The sequence below is a fragment of the Rattus norvegicus genome, chromosome 1 (assembly GCF_036323735.1).
Source record: "Rattus norvegicus strain BN/NHsdMcwi chromosome 1, GRCr8, whole genome shotgun sequence".
In the NCBI taxonomy this organism is placed as follows: Eukaryota; Metazoa; Chordata; class Mammalia; order Rodentia; family Muridae; genus Rattus; species Rattus norvegicus.
In genome coordinates, this window is record NC_086019.1 from 189444253 (window position 1) to 189462735 (window position 18483).

At 49.9% G+C, this 18483-nt stretch overlaps 1 protein-coding gene across 7 annotated transcripts; it reads left to right on the forward strand.

The window, feature by feature from the left end:
- The first annotated feature begins 274 nt into the window (after positions 1-274).
- Kdm8 (lysine demethylase 8) lies at positions 275-15255 on the forward strand. Of its 7 annotated transcripts, none has more exons than XM_063263223.1 (8): positions 279-471; positions 7060-7560; positions 8849-9015; positions 10160-10292; positions 10675-10719; positions 12965-13114; positions 13976-14068; positions 14148-15255. In XM_063263223.1, the coding sequence occupies exons 2-8, from the start codon at positions 7069-7071 to the stop codon at positions 14310-14312; spliced, it is 1245 nt and encodes a 414-aa protein (XP_063119293.1). In that variant the 5' UTR covers positions 279-471; positions 7060-7068; the 3' UTR covers positions 14313-15255.
- The last annotated feature ends 3228 nt before the right edge of the window (positions 15256-18483 follow it).

The window sequence follows — 18483 nt, forward strand, 5'->3', positions numbered from 1 at the left end:
AAAGAATGCTCGAAACACAAAACTCGTGCTGACTCCACACAGCCTGTCTCTGCAAGGAAATCATAGGCGAACTCAGGGGAACCAGCCCTGCATGCTGTACTTGTGGGTTCAAATTATATACGTGACTTCTAAAACCATGTCGTTATTTTCTCCCACCTCAGTTTCCTACTCTGCAAAATAGGGAGAACTCATTATCTGAGTTGGAAGGATCAGGTAAAACAGCAAGTGACAAAACTGTTTTGCAAGGTATGACCCGGAAAAGAAAGCTAGAGCCGCCCCTTTGACCCGAGGAGGGCGGGGCCGAGCATTGATGGCTCGGCGCTCCTCTAGGTACCCGTCCCGACCAGCCGAGTCAGAAGTGGTCGATACTCTTAGTGTAGTCTGTGCTAAGGCCAGCCGAAGAATCTTCGCCCCGACAGAACCAGTCGTCGCCAGCGACGAGAGACACAAGCCCGTCCAAGTGCCAGAGAGGTTAGTTGGAGCACCGCGGCGCTCAGGCTGCGGGAGTTGCTTAGATTCAAAGCGCTGGCCGTGAAGGACGGATTGCTCAGGCGAGCAGGAACGGTTTCGCGCAGGCGCCGTGGGAGGCCTGGGAGCCGCTCGAGAAGCCGCATGCGTAGCAGCTGTCCGCTCGGCACAAACGGTAGGAAGGAAAGAGCCTGTGCCTTATGTCATCCTCTAGGAGTGGTTTTTTTTTTCTAAAGCGCATGCGTGAAATTGCCGTGACCCTACTGTCGCCTTCTAGGCTTTGGTTAGTGGTTCAAGTATGGGGACAGGTTTAGTGGCGAGACCGGCCTACGTGACACCCCTGCGCCGTTTGTCGGGAAGGCATGGCTGCGGCCACTGCTCCCTATCTCTAATCTCCACCCTCCAACCCGGCCAAGGTCCCCCGGCCCCCGTAAGCAGACAGAGGTCCCGGTAAACGACCACAGTCTTAGTGGAAGTCAGGGTGTCTTCTGCCTAGGCCACTTAACCAGCCCTCCCATGCAGACTATGCAGAAGGGCATGAGCAGCGGTTTTGCCGGTACTTAGAGGGAGGGACTGACTGCACGTGCTTTCCCTAGAAGTTTGTTCATGCTAAGTTCATCAACCCGTTTGGCAACCAAAACCAATTTCTGTAATGCGTCCCAAAAACGTGCACTTAGGAAACAAGGCTTGAGTCCATTCTGCCCCGTTCTCAGCTCCTTTGTTTTTGGTATGAGTAGCAGGAGAACTTAGTTCCTTCTAAGTTCACTTAGGAAGCCCAGATTAGATCCTGCACCCTTTAGCTGACATCCTTTTGCAAAAAGGGTCGTTTTGTACACCAACAAATGGACCTTTGTTTAAAGATCTCTAGAATTAAGGCTACAGAGGAAAGTTGTTTTGTGCAACGGAAGGCAGAAAGAGACAGAATCTGACATTAATAGATGGATCTGTTTATTTCAAACAGTGGAGGACAGATACTCCTGTGGGAAAGGGGGTGCCTGCAAGAGAAAAGGCTGGTTGGAACCCTTCATACAGGCAGGGTGCTAGGCTTAAGGATGAGGAAATTGTTGCAGCTGTAGAGAACTACATGTGGATCTGCAGTCCCTCTTTGCTGGACTTGTCAGTTTCAAGCAGGACAGATCATCTTGGAAGACAGGCTGTCTCTACAAACATTCCTGTCTGCACTGTGATGGCTGTGACTGACTACATCTGGAATTAATCAAACCCCAAGTCACTGGGTACAATTCTGAGGGATTTGTCTTAACTAAAGCATTTTAAGTGGGCCACACCCATTTTTGCTCTTTGCCTGCTCGCCCTCACTCTTGATGGCAAGTTCATCCCTCACTGGCAGCAGTAGAGCCTACTTCTTCATGATGTGGGTATATACTGAAGACCAGCCAAGACAGCCAGCCTGGTGTTTCAAAAGTCTGTCAGATGGTCCTAGGCCAGAAGGCTGAAGACTTGCTCTCACGTGTTGCTAACAGGGTACTGCGTTAGTGGAAATTTGCCTCTACAACCTGTCTCAGTTCTGCAAGCCATGTTAGGCTTCCTATGTTTATAGCTATTTGGTCATTCTCAGATTTCTGACAGAGTTAAAGACTAATTAGCCTTATAGCCTACCCAAGCTAATTAACTTCGAGAAAACATAGTCGTCTAGATGATTTTTCTAATGGTAATAGTTGTGCACAGCTTATGTTTAATGAAAAAAGTTTTTTTTTTAATTAAACAAAAAGGGTGATGTGTAGGATGATGTCATTATGCAGCAAGGTGGGCCCAGGTTAAGGAGTAGCCTATCATTGGATGAGAAGGAAGGGTAGGCAGGGAAAAGTCTTAAGGAGGGAGGAGGAAGAGGAAGGAGAAAAATCTAGATGGAGACAACAGAGCAGGATGATCCAGATCCAGATGGACTGGGTCCATTTTGTCTTGTCTAGGTGGGCAGTTTAAATATTAATTGGCAGTGAATTTGTTGTGTGGATGTATTGTGGATTGGGAATTTAGCATGTAAATCTAATTGCTAAATTACACGTTTCTGGAACTTTGAATTACCGGACTAAAGAGGACAGTGTTGCAGATCTGGTTCTTTTGCCTGCACGGAGTAAGACTGAGCAAAGGGCCGGCAAAACGAGATGTGTGTGTGTGTGTGTGTGTGTGTGTGTGTGTGTGTGTGTGTGTGAATCAGGCATGGTAACTTCCGTCTAGGGGACCTCGAAGAGAAGGCAGCTAAAAGGGAGACAGCCAGGAGAGAGCACTTTGCAGACCTCGTGGTAGAGTAGCAGCCAGATCCGGCTCGCAGGAACTGATAGAAAATGTTCCTTTTTAATCTTACCACTACACTAGTGTACTGAATAAATACTGGATTCTTGGACTTTCTGTTGGTAGATAGCCACTTTAGATTAGCTGGAATACAGCCTGTCACCCACTTTAATGAATCAATCAATCTCAATCTCTCTCTCTCTCTCTCTCTCTCTCTCTCTCTCACACACACACACACACACACACACACACACATTATCAGTTCTTTTCTTCTAGAGCAACAGTTCTCAACCTGTGAGGATCAAATGACCCTTTCACAGGTGTCAGGTGTCACATATCAGATATTCTACATACCAGATATCTACATTACCATTTATAATAGTAGAAAATTACAATTATGAAGTATCGACAAAATAATCTTAGGTTAGAACTAGGCACAAACCACGCCCAAGCACCTGTTTTCACAGAGATCCTTTATTAAGCAGGGAAGAAAAGTTAAAGAGGCCGCCTCCTGACTCAGGCAGAAAAACAGCAGCCAATGGCCTTACAGGTGTAATCTTTAAGAGAAAAGGGGAGGTCTTTGTTAGAATGGGCTAGCATGTGGTGGTATATTTTGATTGGGGTATTAATTAGGTAACCAAAGAGGGCTTTTGATTGCTGGACTCCCATACTTTGAAAGCTGGACCTTAGTGGTCGGCCTCAAGAGGAAGAGGTGGCCAAATAATGGAGTAGCTTGCTTTTGGTGGCCAGCCTCGGGAATGTGATGTAACAGTTTTTAGCAAGGCAGAGAGGATGGGAGAGAAGAACAAGCAAGGTCTAACAGAGCCATGCTCACCATGCCCAAGCTGGCCAGAGTCTCTTCAGGACCTGTTTTCCTGAGCTGAGTGTGTGTGTGCATGGCTTAGCCAAGTCCTCGGTGTTAGAATCCCTTACAAGGCTGTGGTCTGAGCTGAGCTCTCACAGAAAGACTGCTCTGCATAGGGGAAGAAGAGTTAAAGTGTCTGCTTTAACAGACCTATGCCCCATGCCAAGTCCTGTTGGCAGGAGTCCACATGAGTGTGGGCAGCTAAGGGCAGAGAGCCTCAGCCCCTGGCTCTCTGTTAACTACAGGCTCCTTTCATCTCTGCCACGTAGCCTTTCCAACATGGTGGCATGAGCTAACACATACGGTTAGTAGAGAGTCAGGCTCGTGTGGTCTGACCACAGGGTCACTTCCCACCACCACTGCTTGCTTTCTATCTGGTGTCTCTTATTTTTATCTGAGCATGGTGGCTGTGAACTGAAGGTGTGCCACCTCGCAGATCTGTGGGCTGGGATCGACAAAGGCCCCAGGAAAGAATCTATTTCTCTGATTTTTCACAGCTTCCATAAGTTGTCCTGAATTCCTCTCAGCTTCTAGTCATCAAAGCCAGCCACTTTGCCTTTCTGTGACCATTCTTCTGAAGTCCCAAGTCCTTCCAAATCTGATGCTAGCTCAAAACGATCTTTTTAATGCTATACGGCCCATCTTGATGATCCAGGATAATCTCCCATTCTCAGTCACATTAGGTAACATAATTACCATTCCGTGTTGGGACATGGCCATCCGTAGGGACTGTCATCTGTCGGGCAGCACAGACTAACGGATGTAAGAAGCACCAGCTGCAGTCTGCTAACTGGCTAAGTGTGCTTATTTTTGGCTTGGGCCATTTCCATGTGGCTTGTCCAGGCTCAGTTGCCTTCCAACAATCCCCCTTTCCATGTGGCAGCTTCCTGCCACCTAGAACTTTAAATCCTTGGAGCCTGAGAACCGCCCACTTCCACCTTTAGGAAACCTGTGGGAGGTGTGGCCAGGCATTAGTCACTGCATTCAGTCCTATAGCACTTTGTTCTGCCCCAGTAAATTACAGCAGAAGCTTGTCTGACTGAGCCAGGAAAAAGGTAAAGGCTGTCTTTTCTGCCTGCAGGTGGTGACACACACTTTTAATACCAGTACCTGTGAGGCAGATGCTAGCAGAACTCGAGTTCGAGGCCAGCATGGTTTACATAGTGAATTCCAGGATGGCCAGGGATACACAGAGAGACCCTGTCTCAAAGAAAAATACATAAAGGGTATTTTTTTCCTTTTGATTTTTACCCCAAGCCAGGGATGAAGCCCAGGGGTAAAACACAGAAGAACAAGAGTTGTCTGACTACATCTGGCACCCACTCCTTTATAAATAAAGCTTTAATGGAACACTGCCACCCCTATTTGTTTATTCTGGTTCCTGATTGGCAGAGTAGTGGCAACGGAGACTGTGTGGCCAACAAAGCCTAACGTTTCATATTTGGCCATCTGCATTCTCTGCCAAACACAGGATGGTCTCGTCACTCAACAGCACGGGAGGCAGAGGATGTGTCCTGCCCTATCTGGTGTTGCTGTAAGACTGTCGCACACATACTGGGAGAGGAATAAAGAAAGGGAGCTCCTCGGCTCAATTCTGATGGCTGCAGAGTCCCAACAGCTTGGTACAGACATCTAGTGAGGGCCACCTAGCTGTGTCACCACATGGTAGAGAAGTGGCGGGCGGGGGGGGGGGGGCAGGACAAGGGGGGGCACATGCAAGGACCCAACATAAGGGTGAACCTCACTTTATAACAACCAGCCTTGTAGGAACTAGCCCACTCCTGTAAGATGGGCCTTGAGCCCTCCCACAGTGGTGCCCTTCTAATGACCTAATCACTTCCCTGGCCCCATCTTTTAAATGGCCTTCCTCAGGCCCAAACTCCCTGCCCGTGAACCTTGATGGATAAATCCCATGCAGCATAGCAAATGCCACAGCTGTTAGGATAGAGCTAAGAAGATAGAGCAGGGCACAAAGCCATCGTCTGTAAGCTGCAGATCTGTTAGTGTTGGTGTAGCGATGTCTTAGTTAGGATTTTATTGCTGTGAACAGACACCATGATCAATGCAAATTTTATAAAGGACAACATTTAACTGGGGCTGGCTTACAGTTCAGAGGTTTAGCCCACTGTCTTAGTTAGGGTTTTACTGCTGTGAAAAGACACCATGACCAAGGCAACTCTTATAAGAACAACATTTAACTGGGGCTGGTTTACAGGTTCAGAGGTTCAGTCCATTATCATCAAGGCAGGAGCATGGCAGCGACCAGGCAGGCATGGTGCAGGAGGAGCTGAGTTCTATATCTTCACCTGAAGGAAGTCAGGAACAGACTCCACATCCTAGGAGGTGCTCGGAGGAGGGTCTCCAAGCCCACCCTACAATGACACATCTCCAACAAGGCCACACCTTCTAATAGTGCCACTCTCTGGGCCAAGCATATCAAACCATCATCACATTCCACTCCCTGGGCCAAGCATATGCAAACCATCACAAATGATGTTGTCCACACAATACTCAGGCCAAGCCACCAGACTACCAGAGCTGAGCATGGTCTTTCTGCTTAGGCTTTTGTGTTTGTTTCCCGTTTCTGTAACAAATACCTGGGATAAATTATAAAGAAAGGTTAGCTGGGCGATGCTAACACATGCCTTCAATCCCAGCATTTGACGGGGCAGAGGCAGGCAGATAAAAGGAAAAGGAGAAGAAGAAAAGGGAGGGAGGAAGGAAGGAAGGAAGATTTGTGTTGGCTCATGATTTTAGAATATCAGCAGGTTGCATGGCCCTGGTGCTCTAGACCTGTGACAGCTTGGTACATCATTGTGGGAGCACAAGGCAGAGGAGGTCTCTTTACCTAATGGTGACCAAGAAACTCAAGGCTGGGGTCCTAATGTGTCCAACTGTAAGGCCGTGTCTCCATGACCTTAGTTTCTTCCCCTAGGTTCTAATTCATACTTAGGCTATGCCACCCTAAGTACCATGATAGGCTGGGAACTAAGCCTTCAACACATGGACCTTTGGGGACATAAAAAACAGAGCACTTCCTTCTGCACCTGTGGCTTTAGGCTCTAGGGAAACCAAAGCGGATGTGCCCCAACCCAGCCTTGGAGAGGCAGCTCACACACGTGCTTGTGACAAGTGCTATAGAAGAACCCAAGGGCTGTAGACACAAACCCTGAGGAGAATTTCCTCAGACTTCACATAGATCATTCAGGATGGGCCTGAAAGGCTGGACAGGAGTTTGCCAGGCAGAGGAAGTATGTTGGATTCATTCTAGATAAAGAAAGGACTCATCTCTATGAAAAGATATCCATCCAGAGTCCACTTAGAGCCGGGCATTGTACAAGGCCCTGAAGTAGAGCAGTGACCCCAAAGGAAGGCCCTGCACCAGCGAGGCAGCAGTAGCAAAGACCTTGTTGAAGTGCACTGGTGTGAGCTACGGGGCTGTATGTGGGCTCTGATTCCTGTCCTGTTCCTCTCAGGGGCTGATCATGTCAGAGGACACTACAGAGCCCCTAGTGGGGCCCAGCATCCTCTGGAAGGACCTCAGGGTGCTCCTGCCAGACACAGAGGAGGAGCTGAAGCTGGATCTCAGTGAGAAGGTGGACAGGAGCGTGGCTACGCTGCTACGGCAGGCTTTGGGTCTGTTCTATGAAGGCCGTTGGCAGAAGTGCCTGCAGGCCAGTGAGGCTGTCCTGGACTACTCCTGGGAAAAGCTCAACACTGGTCCCTGGCGAGATGTAGACAAGGAATGGCGCCGGGTATATTCCTTCGGCTGCCTCCTGAAGACCCTGTGCCTGTGCCAGGCACCACAGAAGGCCACTGCTGTGGCTGAAGCACTGCGGGTGTGTGACATGGGCCTGTTGATGGGGGCAGCCATCCTTGGGGACATTCTTCTCAAAGTTGCTACAGTCCTCCAGACACATCTGCTCCCTAGAAAGCAGCCTGCCTGTGGCCCTCACCAGGATCAGCCTGCTACCAAGGTGGGTCACTATTGAAAGCTGAACCATCCGGCAGCCCAACCCATCTTCTAGAAGAATCCAGTCCAATCCCAGGACAGTGTCAGACAGGTAGCCTCTCTGCCAAAAGAGCATCATGTGGATTTGGGGAATTAGCAGCTGCAAAGGCAGTGCCCTTTTTAGAGGGGGAGGTGGCAGCTTTCTTAATCTAAAAAAAGTGCTCTGAAGGAAATTCAGCATGCCTTCTCATCACCTAGTCTTGGAGAGATACCCAGCGTGTTCTGTCCCTCCAGTCCTCATGGAGGTTGGCCATGGTGTTTAAGTGTCTCATAGTTCCTTCCAAGCCTAGAGCACAGCTTACCCCGAAGGCTGCAGACACATAGTCCTTACCAAGCTTCCACTGGGTGAGCCAGAGACCATTTCCTTTGGGCCTCAGTGTCCTCATCTGTAGGTTGTCAGATAAATCCTGAGCCTCAGAGAGGAAGGGCTGGGGCTGTGATGGGTGCCAGCTATGGCATTCTGGACTGTTTGACATGTATTTCTCAGTGCTTTCCTGCAGTTTTAGAATGTCCTGTTGGGTGTGACTTATGAGTAAGATAGATGTCATTAGCACTCACTCTTCAGGACTGTTGTCACCACAGTGCTCTAAGACTGTGACATGGTCAGGAAAAGGGACCTTGAGTTCATGAAAACAAACGGTATAGAAACGTTATCTACTACTGGGTGTGGTGGGCACTCTGGAATCTGAGGCGGGGGATTCTGGGTTCAAGGTCATTCCAGGCTTCCTACTGAGACCCTGTCTCAAAAACATAAAACACAGCTCCATGTAGCGGTGAGCACCCTTACCCTGTGCACGTGGGCGGCAGAGGCAGGTGATGTCTGTGAGGTTGAGGCCTGCTAGACAAGTTGAGACCCTATCTCAAAGCAAGACGAAGCACAGGACTGAGAAGATGCTTCAGACAAGAGCCGGTCACACACGTAGGAGCACTGGAGTTTGATCCCTAGGACAATGTAAAAACTTGGCATGGTGGCATGTTCTTGTCAAACCATAGCTGGGCAAGTGGAGTCAGGGGGACCCCAAGGCCTTGCTACCCAGCCAGCCTCACTTGAATCAGTGAGCCCCAGGCCAGGGGGAAAACCCCATTTCAGTAAGGAGGATGTGCATGGTACAGAGGAACAGCCAAGGTCCATCCTCTGCCACACATATGTGCACACAAATAACTGCCATCTGCTGTTAACGCTACCCAAGACATCCTGCCACTAACGCAGATTTCAGACAGTCGCCATCTTGCTTTGTTTATATTCTGAACAGAAGGCAAAGCATGATGCCAGCTCAACTCCTGATGTGGTATTAGATCGGGAAGTGCCCAGGCTTCGCTGCCCACCTCTGCAGCACTTCAAGAAGCATTTTCTAGTTCCTGGGAGACCTGTGATCTTGGAAGGTGTGGCTGACCACTGGCCGTGCATGAAGAAGTGGAGGTGAGTAGCCACTGTGGGGACCTGAGGTCCTTCCTCCTGAGTGTCCCCAGGACTCCTCAAAGGTCTCTTTTGGCCACTCATACATCACTGCCCCAGACCTTCAAAACCCCTTGATTGATTACAGAGGATTAATGAAGACTTTAAAGTGGGATACCCTAGGGCTCGCAAGATGGCTAAAAAAACCTAGTGGCCTGAGTTTAAATCCCAATCCCAGGACCCACACAGGTAGAAGGAGAGAACCACAAAATTGTCTTCTGGCCTCCACATATGACACAGTGGCATGTCTAACTTCCTGCACATGGAATAATAGTTTTTAAATTAACAAAACATTTAACGGGCCATCCTAAGTGTGTGCAGTGGTCTAAGCTGTCACTGACGTACACTTACCCTGAGCATATCCTTGCAAGCGCCTGAGTAACAGGCTCAGAGAGCTGTTAGGTGCTCATGCAAGATCTCAGAGATCCTACTGCTCTTCCTTCTCTGGGCCTGAGGCCATGACTGCAATCACCTAGGAGTGGCTCCCACTAGGATTCAGAATGAGGCCACACTAATGTTTCCTGTAAGGATTGGAGAATCCAGACATTTCGCCTTCCACAGGAGTCATGTAAAAGTACCCTGAGTGCCCTGAGACAACTGTAGCTGACAGGAGTGGGTGGAGTCAGGTCGGCCTGCTGTGAGTTTGTGGAGGAAGTAGCCCCTGCTCCAGTGAGGAAGAATTCTGTGAGAGCCACAGCAGAACAGTCATGCTCCAAATGGGGGCAGGTTCTGGCATCACCTCCTTTAACAGATGGGGAACAGGGTCTCGGGAAAGGTAACTCACTGAAGGGTCTCCTACTCACCCAGGCTATCAGAGTTCAGAGTCTGCATTCATCACCTCCCCATCCCATACTGCCTTCCACTCATCCCAAGGTTTCTCAGCAGTGACAGAGGAAAGTGAGGAGTCAGCAGGATTGTGGATGGCAGAGGTGGTAAGGAGAGTCCGTGTGGTCTCAGGCATGCAGCCTCACCTCTGTATTGTGAGAACAGTCGGGAGAGCAAAGGCAACAGTCGTCTCCACCTCATGAGGTTTTGCATGAAGAGAACAAAGGAAACCATTCCTAGATGTCCTAGATGCATGCTGACACTATGGTGACATTTTTTGTAGTCTACAGTACATCCAGGAGATTGCTGGCTGCCGCACTGTCCCCGTGGAAGTGGGTTCAAGATACACAGATGAAGACTGGTCCCAGACTCTCATGACAGTCAATGAGTTCATCCACAAATACATTCTGAGCGAGGTATATGCAAGTCACTGTATAACAGATGCTCAGTGTGGCTGAACTTAAGGCACGCCATGTTCACCTCAGCACGGTTTTTAAAACAGCTTCCAATGAAAAGCAGCAGCACTTGTCTGTGCGCTACTCCTGCAAGAAGCTGCAGGGGCTGGTGGCCCACTCAGAACAGAGATGCTTCCTAGGCCCTAAGTCTCCTGCCCTTCAGCTCTGTCCTGCCTGGGAGGTCACTGACCACATCAGACCCCAGGGTGGGGAAGGGGCCACACGGGACAGTGGTGGGTGGGGCCAGGGCCAAGACTCAGCATCCAGCTAAGCAACAGGGCCATCAAGAGACGCTTGACACAAACTAACTGATGGTCACCTCTGTTTTTCTCCTCTGGGTCAGGCAAAGGATGTCGGGTACCTTGCTCAACACCAGCTGTTCGACCAGGTGAGTCTGGGACCATGTTCCTGCCCTGCTCCTCTGCTCCCAGGAAACACACACGGCTATCTTCTGGTGCTACGCTTTGGAGCAAGGGTCTCACTGATTATCACAGGTAGCAGTGTGAGGCAAACGGAACTGCCAGGCTTGAGAGATTGAGTATGCTGAGGCTGGGGGCCCAGTTTGGATCCTCAGGATGACCTGTCAAAGACTTAACAGTGCACCTTGGCTGAGCTGGAGTGGGATTGGGTGGGAGAGTATTCCCGTTAAGAAACATCCCAGCCCCAAAGCTTTAGGAAATTGTGGAGACCACCAGCTGGGAGGTTATACTCCGAGTGGGAGAGCCAGGTGTTAGAGGCCTAAAAGGCCAGACAGGATTCTGGATTTAATCTGGAAATGATGGGTTCGGTGAGGCTCCTGATGAGCAACAAGATCCCCAGCAGTGTTACAAATAAATGCATGTTTTCTGGACAGAGCAGGTACTGCTGCCCAGAGCACCCTTAGGGGCAGATTACCTGCCCCTCCTGGTGTTCACCCACTGCCACCCAACACATCATCAGCGGGTATGACCATCACTGTGGGAAAACAGACTATGCATTGGCAGCTACACTGCCTTTCCATTGTGAGCTGCCTGTACCTGGGTGTGGTGCACACACCTTGAATCTAAGCACTTAGAGGCTGAGCTGCATAAGGAGTCCTTCCAAGCTGGCTGGTTAAGATACAGAGGCTGTGGCAGAGGCCCATCCTGACCCAGGCTAGAAGGCAAAGCTGCTGTTATCTTTAGGGTGAGGCAGAACAGTGTACAGCTATCCCCAGGCAGATTGGCTGCCCCTCCGCACTCATCTTCCCCTGCTGTTCTGAGCACCTCAAAGAGGCGTTTGAGCAGCCATGTGTCCTGGAGACAGGGCACGGCTGTTTCTAGGACCTCTGTGCCTATAGACACAGCTTGGGCTATTGACAAGCACTTGCCAGGAACCCTGCACCAACTTTCCTCCCAATGCAGTGTCTCAGAAGCCTCTGGCCACTGCCTTGGACTTGTCAATAATCATATCCGTGGAGCACGTGTTTTCTGATATCTAGCCAACCAATCACCCTTCAGAATTCCCAATGACATCATCAGGAACCAATCAGAGTTACGCTCAGTATCCAGGGGCAAGGCTTAGTGCCATTCAATCAAAGCAGTAATGTGGTATGCTAGGAGCCTGGGGTACTAGCCACATTGGATTGTGGCCTATCTAGTTTGACTCACTTGCTAATAAGACCCAAGTCCTTCCTCATCACTAATTTGCTTCTGAGAACCTGCTTTAGTCCCCTGGTGGACTTGGTCCCAAGGTTCTCTTTTCTGGCTTCTGAACACTGTTCAAGAAACTACTTTCTTCTCAGAGTAAGTTTAGTACAAAACCTACTTTGCCAGTCTTTGTAGTAATTTACTTAAAATATACCAGTTGTGATCTCAATGGTAGTAATTTTTTGAAAATAATCCTCCAGAGATCTGATAAATACCTAGTACAGTGGACTTCACAGGATTTTTTTTTTTTTTTAAATAAGATCTGTGTCACCATGCTTACCTCCTGGGTCATGCTTGTCATGCTCCTGCCTTAGCTTTCCAAGAGCTGAATTGGGGGGTAGGGGAGCTTTTTTTTGTTTGTTTGTTTTGTTTTGTTTCTGGTGGTGGTAACTTAACTCTTGCCTGGTGTGGTGATTCATGCCTTAATGCCAGCAGAGGCAGATGGAGTTCTGTGAGTTTAAGGCCACCCTAGTCTATGTGGTGAGATCAGGCCAGCAAGAGCTACAGAGTGAGCCCATCTCAAAACAAAAGAAAATATTACTCATTAGTAAATGACAGTATTAACACCTTTTTTTAAAAAGTATAATGCAACAATACCAAGTTTCTAAAATGGAAATATCTATATAATGTAGAAACAAATGAAGCAAGGTTGCAATTCGTCTCCATTGTGTCTGTTAGATTTCTACTTAGTAGATATGAACTGAGCTGGGTAGGACGGCACATACATGCAATGTCTGTACTTGGGAGGCTGAAGGAAGAGGTAAGAAATAGAAAATCTGTCTGAAAACTAAACAAGAAGTGCATCTAGGAGTGTGTGCATCTAGGAGTATGTGTGTCTAGGGGTGTGTGCGTCTAGGGGTGTGTGCGTCTAGGGGTGTGTGCATCTAGGTGTCAAGCAGTCAGATGTCAGCTGGGCCCTGGCTGGCATACCTAGCCCTGGCCTCTGCTTTCTGCCCCTACCCTCAGATCCCAGAGTTGAAGCAGGACATCAGCATCCCCGATTACTGTTGCCTGGGCAATGGAGAAGAGGAAGAGATCACTATCAATGCCTGGTTTGGTCCTCAAGGAACCATCTCCCCATTGCATCAGGACCCCCAGCAGAACTTCCTGGTCCAGGTAGGAATTGCTGCCAGGAGTAAGGAGCTTGACATGGTAAATACTCATCCTAGCACTTGGGAGGTTCAAGGCCATCCTCAGCATATAGCCAGTTCAGGGCAAGCCTGGGCTACATGACATCTGGTCACAAAAGGGAGGGAGAGGGAAAAGCAAAGGGAGTGAAAGGGATATAGACAAAAAACAAAACAGTCCTGAGGCCCTGGGATAGGGCTTCTTCCAGGTCAAGGCTGCATCCAAGTGGGATTTCTCCGGGGCCAGATGGGAGAGCTCTTGGGTGAAGGTCTAGCACGTTCTAGTGCCTGCCAACCTCCCCACTCCTACTGTTAGCTGTACCTGTGGGTAAGGACTGATGGAACAGGCCTCTCAGTCACTCAGATGTTTCCAGAGACTCAGACCAGTTTGTCACAAGGCAAACAGCACACACCCACTGCTGTAAAATCTTGTCACAGGCTCAACTGCTAGAAACTTAGAAGATTCTTGAAGTGCACTGGGCCAGCCCTGATATGCAGCTCAGTAGTAGCTAAGAGCCAGGTCCAGAGGGCCCACTGCTTTCCATAGCACCAGCTGTCACCTTAATCAACTCAGACAATTCACTTTTCCTCTATGCCACAAACCCTCACAGCCAAGGCGAGGAGGAAACCCCTGAGATTAAGCCAGGTCAACACACGCAGTGCTGGGCTGAGCTTTAGTTACATGTAGAACACTGATCTTTAAGGTACCTGAAGCTAAGCACTCTCAGAATGTCAGACCATGTGGAGGGGCAAGGCAACAGAAAACAGACCACAGAAAGCCTGGTCCACAGGCCTGCAGTCAGTGGGTCCCACAGCTCCACCTGAAGCTAATGGGCCTTCTCCCCCTCAGGTGTTAGGAAGGAAGTACATCCGGCTGTATTCTCCGCAAGAGTCTGAGGCAGTGTACCCTCATGAGACACACATTCTTCATAACACCAGCCAGGTGGGCATACGGGAAATCAGGGTGTCATGGTGCCTTCTGTCTCTACAGACCAGCAGATGACTTCTGTTGCTTTCTGCAGGTTGATGTGGAAAACCCCGACCTAGAGAAGTTCCCCAAGTTCACCGAGGCCCCGTTTCTGTCCTGCATTCTGTCCCCAGGAGACACCCTCTTTATACCTGCTAAGTACTGGCATTACGTGCGCTCCCTGGACCTGAGCTTCTCTGTCAGCTTCTGGTGGTCATAGCAAAGGCGGAGTGGAAAGGACCCTCCAGGAAGACACCTTATCCAAAAGCAGTGAACCCAGTGACAGTGTTAGACTCCAGCAGTCCTGCTCCACAATCAGTATCTGTTAGGATGTCACAGAGCTGCTGTGTAACCACGTGACATGTGTGTGGCCCAGCTGCTGTGTGTACCCATGTGATGTGTGTGTGCCTAGGCGATCCAGATTATGGATGCTTCTTTTCCTTGTAACTGCTGGGCTGAGTATCTGCCTTGCTGCTGGGGTGCCTGAGTGCCACTGGCAAGCTGCTCAGAGGAGACAGAGCACAGTCCGTAATAGGGGTCCTCAGTCCATGGTTCCTTGGGTGTGTTTTCTCAGGTGGGAAAAAGCAAGGTCTGGGACGGCTGCTATTGTTCCTAGTCTTCTGTGTACTCAGGTGTCACCAGGCCCGATGGCTTACTACTAGGAGTTGGAGATCCTTGGGTCCATGTTTCCCCTCGGGGCATTTATGCACCAGGCTGGAAGGGGAAGGCAGAGCCTGGGATGGTGACAGAACTGGTTTGGTTCTGAGTGAGTGGCAGGAATAAGGAGGGGCTGGGAGCAAAGTCTTCTCTAGGAGATACAGGCCAGCCCTTTAGGAGGAAGCCCCTCCCCTCAGGCAGTCCTTGATGAAGAGATGGTCCTTGCTCGGTCCAACTGCTTTATTAGATGGTGGGTTTGAATACACACACCTTACTCAGGGTGAACCGGGGATTGCATACTTGTGGGAAGGAATGCAAGGGAACCTCATTTGGCTGAACACTTGGGGCCTAGCTAGATACTTTATTAGCATGAGAACTCCAGAGTCTGAGCCTATTCAACCTTACCAGTTCTTCTGTCTGGTGGCACAGTCACTTGGTCCATATGTAATTTAAAATTTCTTCAATAACAATAAAATATATTTTCTTAAGTAAAAGACAAAAAGAAACATTTCTTTAACCAAACTCCCCTGCTGCCTGTGGTAGGGCAGGCAACAAAAGAGGCATTGGGAAAGGAGTAGGAGCGTGGAAGCTGGAAAGGAAACACTCCCATCTGTGGACTTTAGTGGGAAGTACTAAAGGAGACAGAGCCATATCACACACAGGAAGCTGGCTCAGAGAAACAGAGCACAGTACAGTCGGGACCTCTGCTGAGCTGGTAGCTGGCAGGAGTGAGTCTTAAGGCCACAGGGCCTGCACAGTGCGTGGGATGGAGCTGGCAGTAGAGGCTGAGGTGTTTACAGTGTATGGACTCAGCTTGGATAGACAGGCCTGGGTTGTTAGTGATAAAGCCTATCTTCAACTGGCTTATGTAAAACCTGGGGGTTCCTACAGCACTGGGCCCCTGTTTCCTGTTTTCCCTCCTCTACCTCTGGTCTCTCCTTGGTTTCACTGTTTTCCCTTTTCTGGAAGTGGGATGAGAATAGTTTTGACTCTATCTCCCTCCCCATATCTTGACTCCCAGTATCAACTGTTGGTCCTTGCAGTTCAAACCAAGAATCAGGCCTCAGGGATGGCTGATGATTGACGGCTCAGCTCACCCCACATGACAAGAAGGTGATCAGGCCAAGGAATCTGAACTTGTTCACTCTGTCTGGGAGGGCAAAGCATCAGAATATTCTGCCCTTTTATAGACAGCTAGCTTTGGCAGGGAGGGATGTATAGCAGGCTGCAGTAGCCAGAAGCCCGCCCACCGGGCGAGTAGGTGGCAAGGGCTTTAGAGGCTGGCAGCCTGTCTGGCACAGTTTACAGTTAATCTCACCTGGACAGTTTACTAGAACCAGTGCTGCTGGGTGAGGCAGAGAGCCAGCTTGTGTAACCTGAGGAGCAGCCACACATCCCCAGGGGCTCGAGCACTGGCATACTCTGTGTACAAGGCTCACCTGTGTGGCCTGGCACACACAGCATCACCATGACCGCTGACAGGCTCCATAGTCTCCGGAGCAGCAGATGGTCATCATCAGGTGGTGGGGGAGCGTGAAATGGCTCTACCTATGTGCAGGTCCCAAGAACCTGCCTGCAGGGCTCCCTTCTTACTCAGGAGGGTGGACTCTCAAGTTGGCTTAGAACCACAGTGCCAACAGGCCCTTCAGAGCTAAGAAAAGAGCAAGTCTGAAGATAAACCATCCCATCACTCATAGCACACGGGATCTGCTCCACACTATGGCCCTGGGCAAGGCACGGGAGACATGGCACTCGGCCACATGGGCTTCTTGTTCTCCCAGTGTTGGACACGCCATGGAATAGGGATCAGCAAGACCAAACTATGACAAATAGAACCAAGCATATGTATGACACGAAGAGTAACAGGACAGGGCAACACGGAGGGCTCGGGGACACGTTGGGTGGCTGACATTGGAAGGCAAAATGATAAGGAACAGAGCAGGATATCAGACTGGTTAGGACCCACTATCAACAGCAGGGGCAGCAGCCTGTCCTGGTTGGTTTTTCTGTTTAGCTGGATTTTTTTTTTTTTTTTTCTGTCAACTTGACACAAGCTAGTCATCTGGGAAGAAGAAATTCAACTGAGAAAACACCTCCGTCACACTGCCCTAGAGGCAAGTGTGTGGGGCATGCTCTGGATTAATGATGGATGCAGGAGGGCCCAGACCACTGTAAGTAGTGCCATCCTGGGGCTGGTGGTCCTGGGTTGTATAGAAAAGCAGGCTGAGCAAATCATGGGGAACAAGCCAGTGAGCAGCACTCCTCCTGGCCTCCGCTCAGTTCCTGCTCCAGTTCCCTCCTACCCTGAGTTCCTGCACCTCGGATGGGCTGAAGGCTGTAACAAGAAGTAAGTCTCTCCTCCCCATCCCTATGGTCATGGAGTTTACTTCGTACCAACAGGAGTGAAGTAGGACAAGGCCCAAGAGGGACAACTAGGCCTGGGACAGGAAGGAACAATGTGGCTGGAGCAGTACTGGCTGTTAGTGACGCCAGCTAACCAGTTTCAGATGCCACAGTGTAGACAAAAGGCCTGCAAGTGGGAAGGTTGTGAGCCGGCAGCAACAGAAGGGCCTAGTCCAGTCAATGATTCCCACACAGTGGCACCACAGGGACCAGAGGGCAGGGCAGACTACTGTAAAGGCATAGATGACCATCAAACTAGGATCTGGAAAGGGGAGAGTCTTGGGTGGGAGTGTCAGTCCTGTAGGATGCTCACACTGACTGGTTGGTTCCATAATAAGAGAAAGGGCAGAGGCATGGAGACAGGTGGATGGCTCTGCTATCTCCAGAGCTCCTTGGTCACCTTCAGGGATGGCCTAAGCTGTACCACTGCCACACAGAATAAGCAGACAGCTGGCCATCCCAAAGCAGGGACTGCAGAACCACCTTGCCCAGTGTAGTCCTAAGGGTAGGGCTTGAGGGACTGCTCCTGAGCTTCACCTTGAAGGCTGTGAGGGTGCAGGGAATCTTAGGACCAAAGACTCACACTCCCAACCCAAAGCCCCCAACTCCAAGCCCTGGCTATTCTAGACCAGTTCTGCCTTCCTGCCAGAGTTCAACAGAGGTAAAAAGTGGGGTGACCTGGTGACATCATTGGAACCACCAGCCTAAGCCTCTCCAGAAGGAACATTAGCATGTCTCTCCTCATTTGGGCCAGTATGGGTCCTGACATGTTGGAGTGAATAGAAGCAGGCAGGGAACCACAATGCCACAAGTGCTGATCAAGGAAGGGCAACGGCTATTGTGGTGGTGAGGCCAGGGACCAAAGAGGAGGAGATGAGAAAGGAAGGCTGAGGTGAGCAGGTGAGACCCCTCACTGAGTCCTAACTCTATGCAATCATCTGAAATCAAACCAAGGTTGCAGCAGGGTGTGGCATGTGACTGTGGGGGGGGATGGGGTCAGGAGCAGAGCAGCTGCTGCAGCTGGGAACAAGGTGGGATCTGGTCTGGACAGGGTTTGAGAACAGCCTGATGTAGACACAAGGGGCAAAGAGGCTGGACTAACTCTCAGGCTACTTGGTGAGGTAACTAGTGGGCTGATGGGGAACAAAGGCCTCATGGGAACAGCACAAATCTAGTCCAGTCCAGCCTGCAGGGGTCTACTGTACTTAGGGCCAGAGTAAGGCCCTACTATAGCTGTGGACACTAAGGCTAATACCATGGACTAAAACCAAAACACAGCAAAGGCACCCAGAGACAGACAAAGAGACACTTGCCCAGTGCTGCCGTCCAGG

Bases quoted from the DNA above. Each gene is read 5' to 3' on its own strand.
- Kdm8 (XM_063263223.1), top strand. From the start codon at position 7,069: ATGTCAGAGGACACTACAGAGCCCCTAGTGGGGCCCAGCATCCTCTGG. The intron at 9,016-10,159 runs GTGAGTAGCCAC...CATTTTTTGTAG, and splicing joins CCGTGCATGAAGAAGTGGAG to TCTACAGTACATCCAGGAGA. The intron at 10,720-12,964 runs GTGAGTCTGGGA...CCCTACCCTCAG, and splicing joins AACACCAGCTGTTCGACCAG to ATCCCAGAGTTGAAGCAGGA.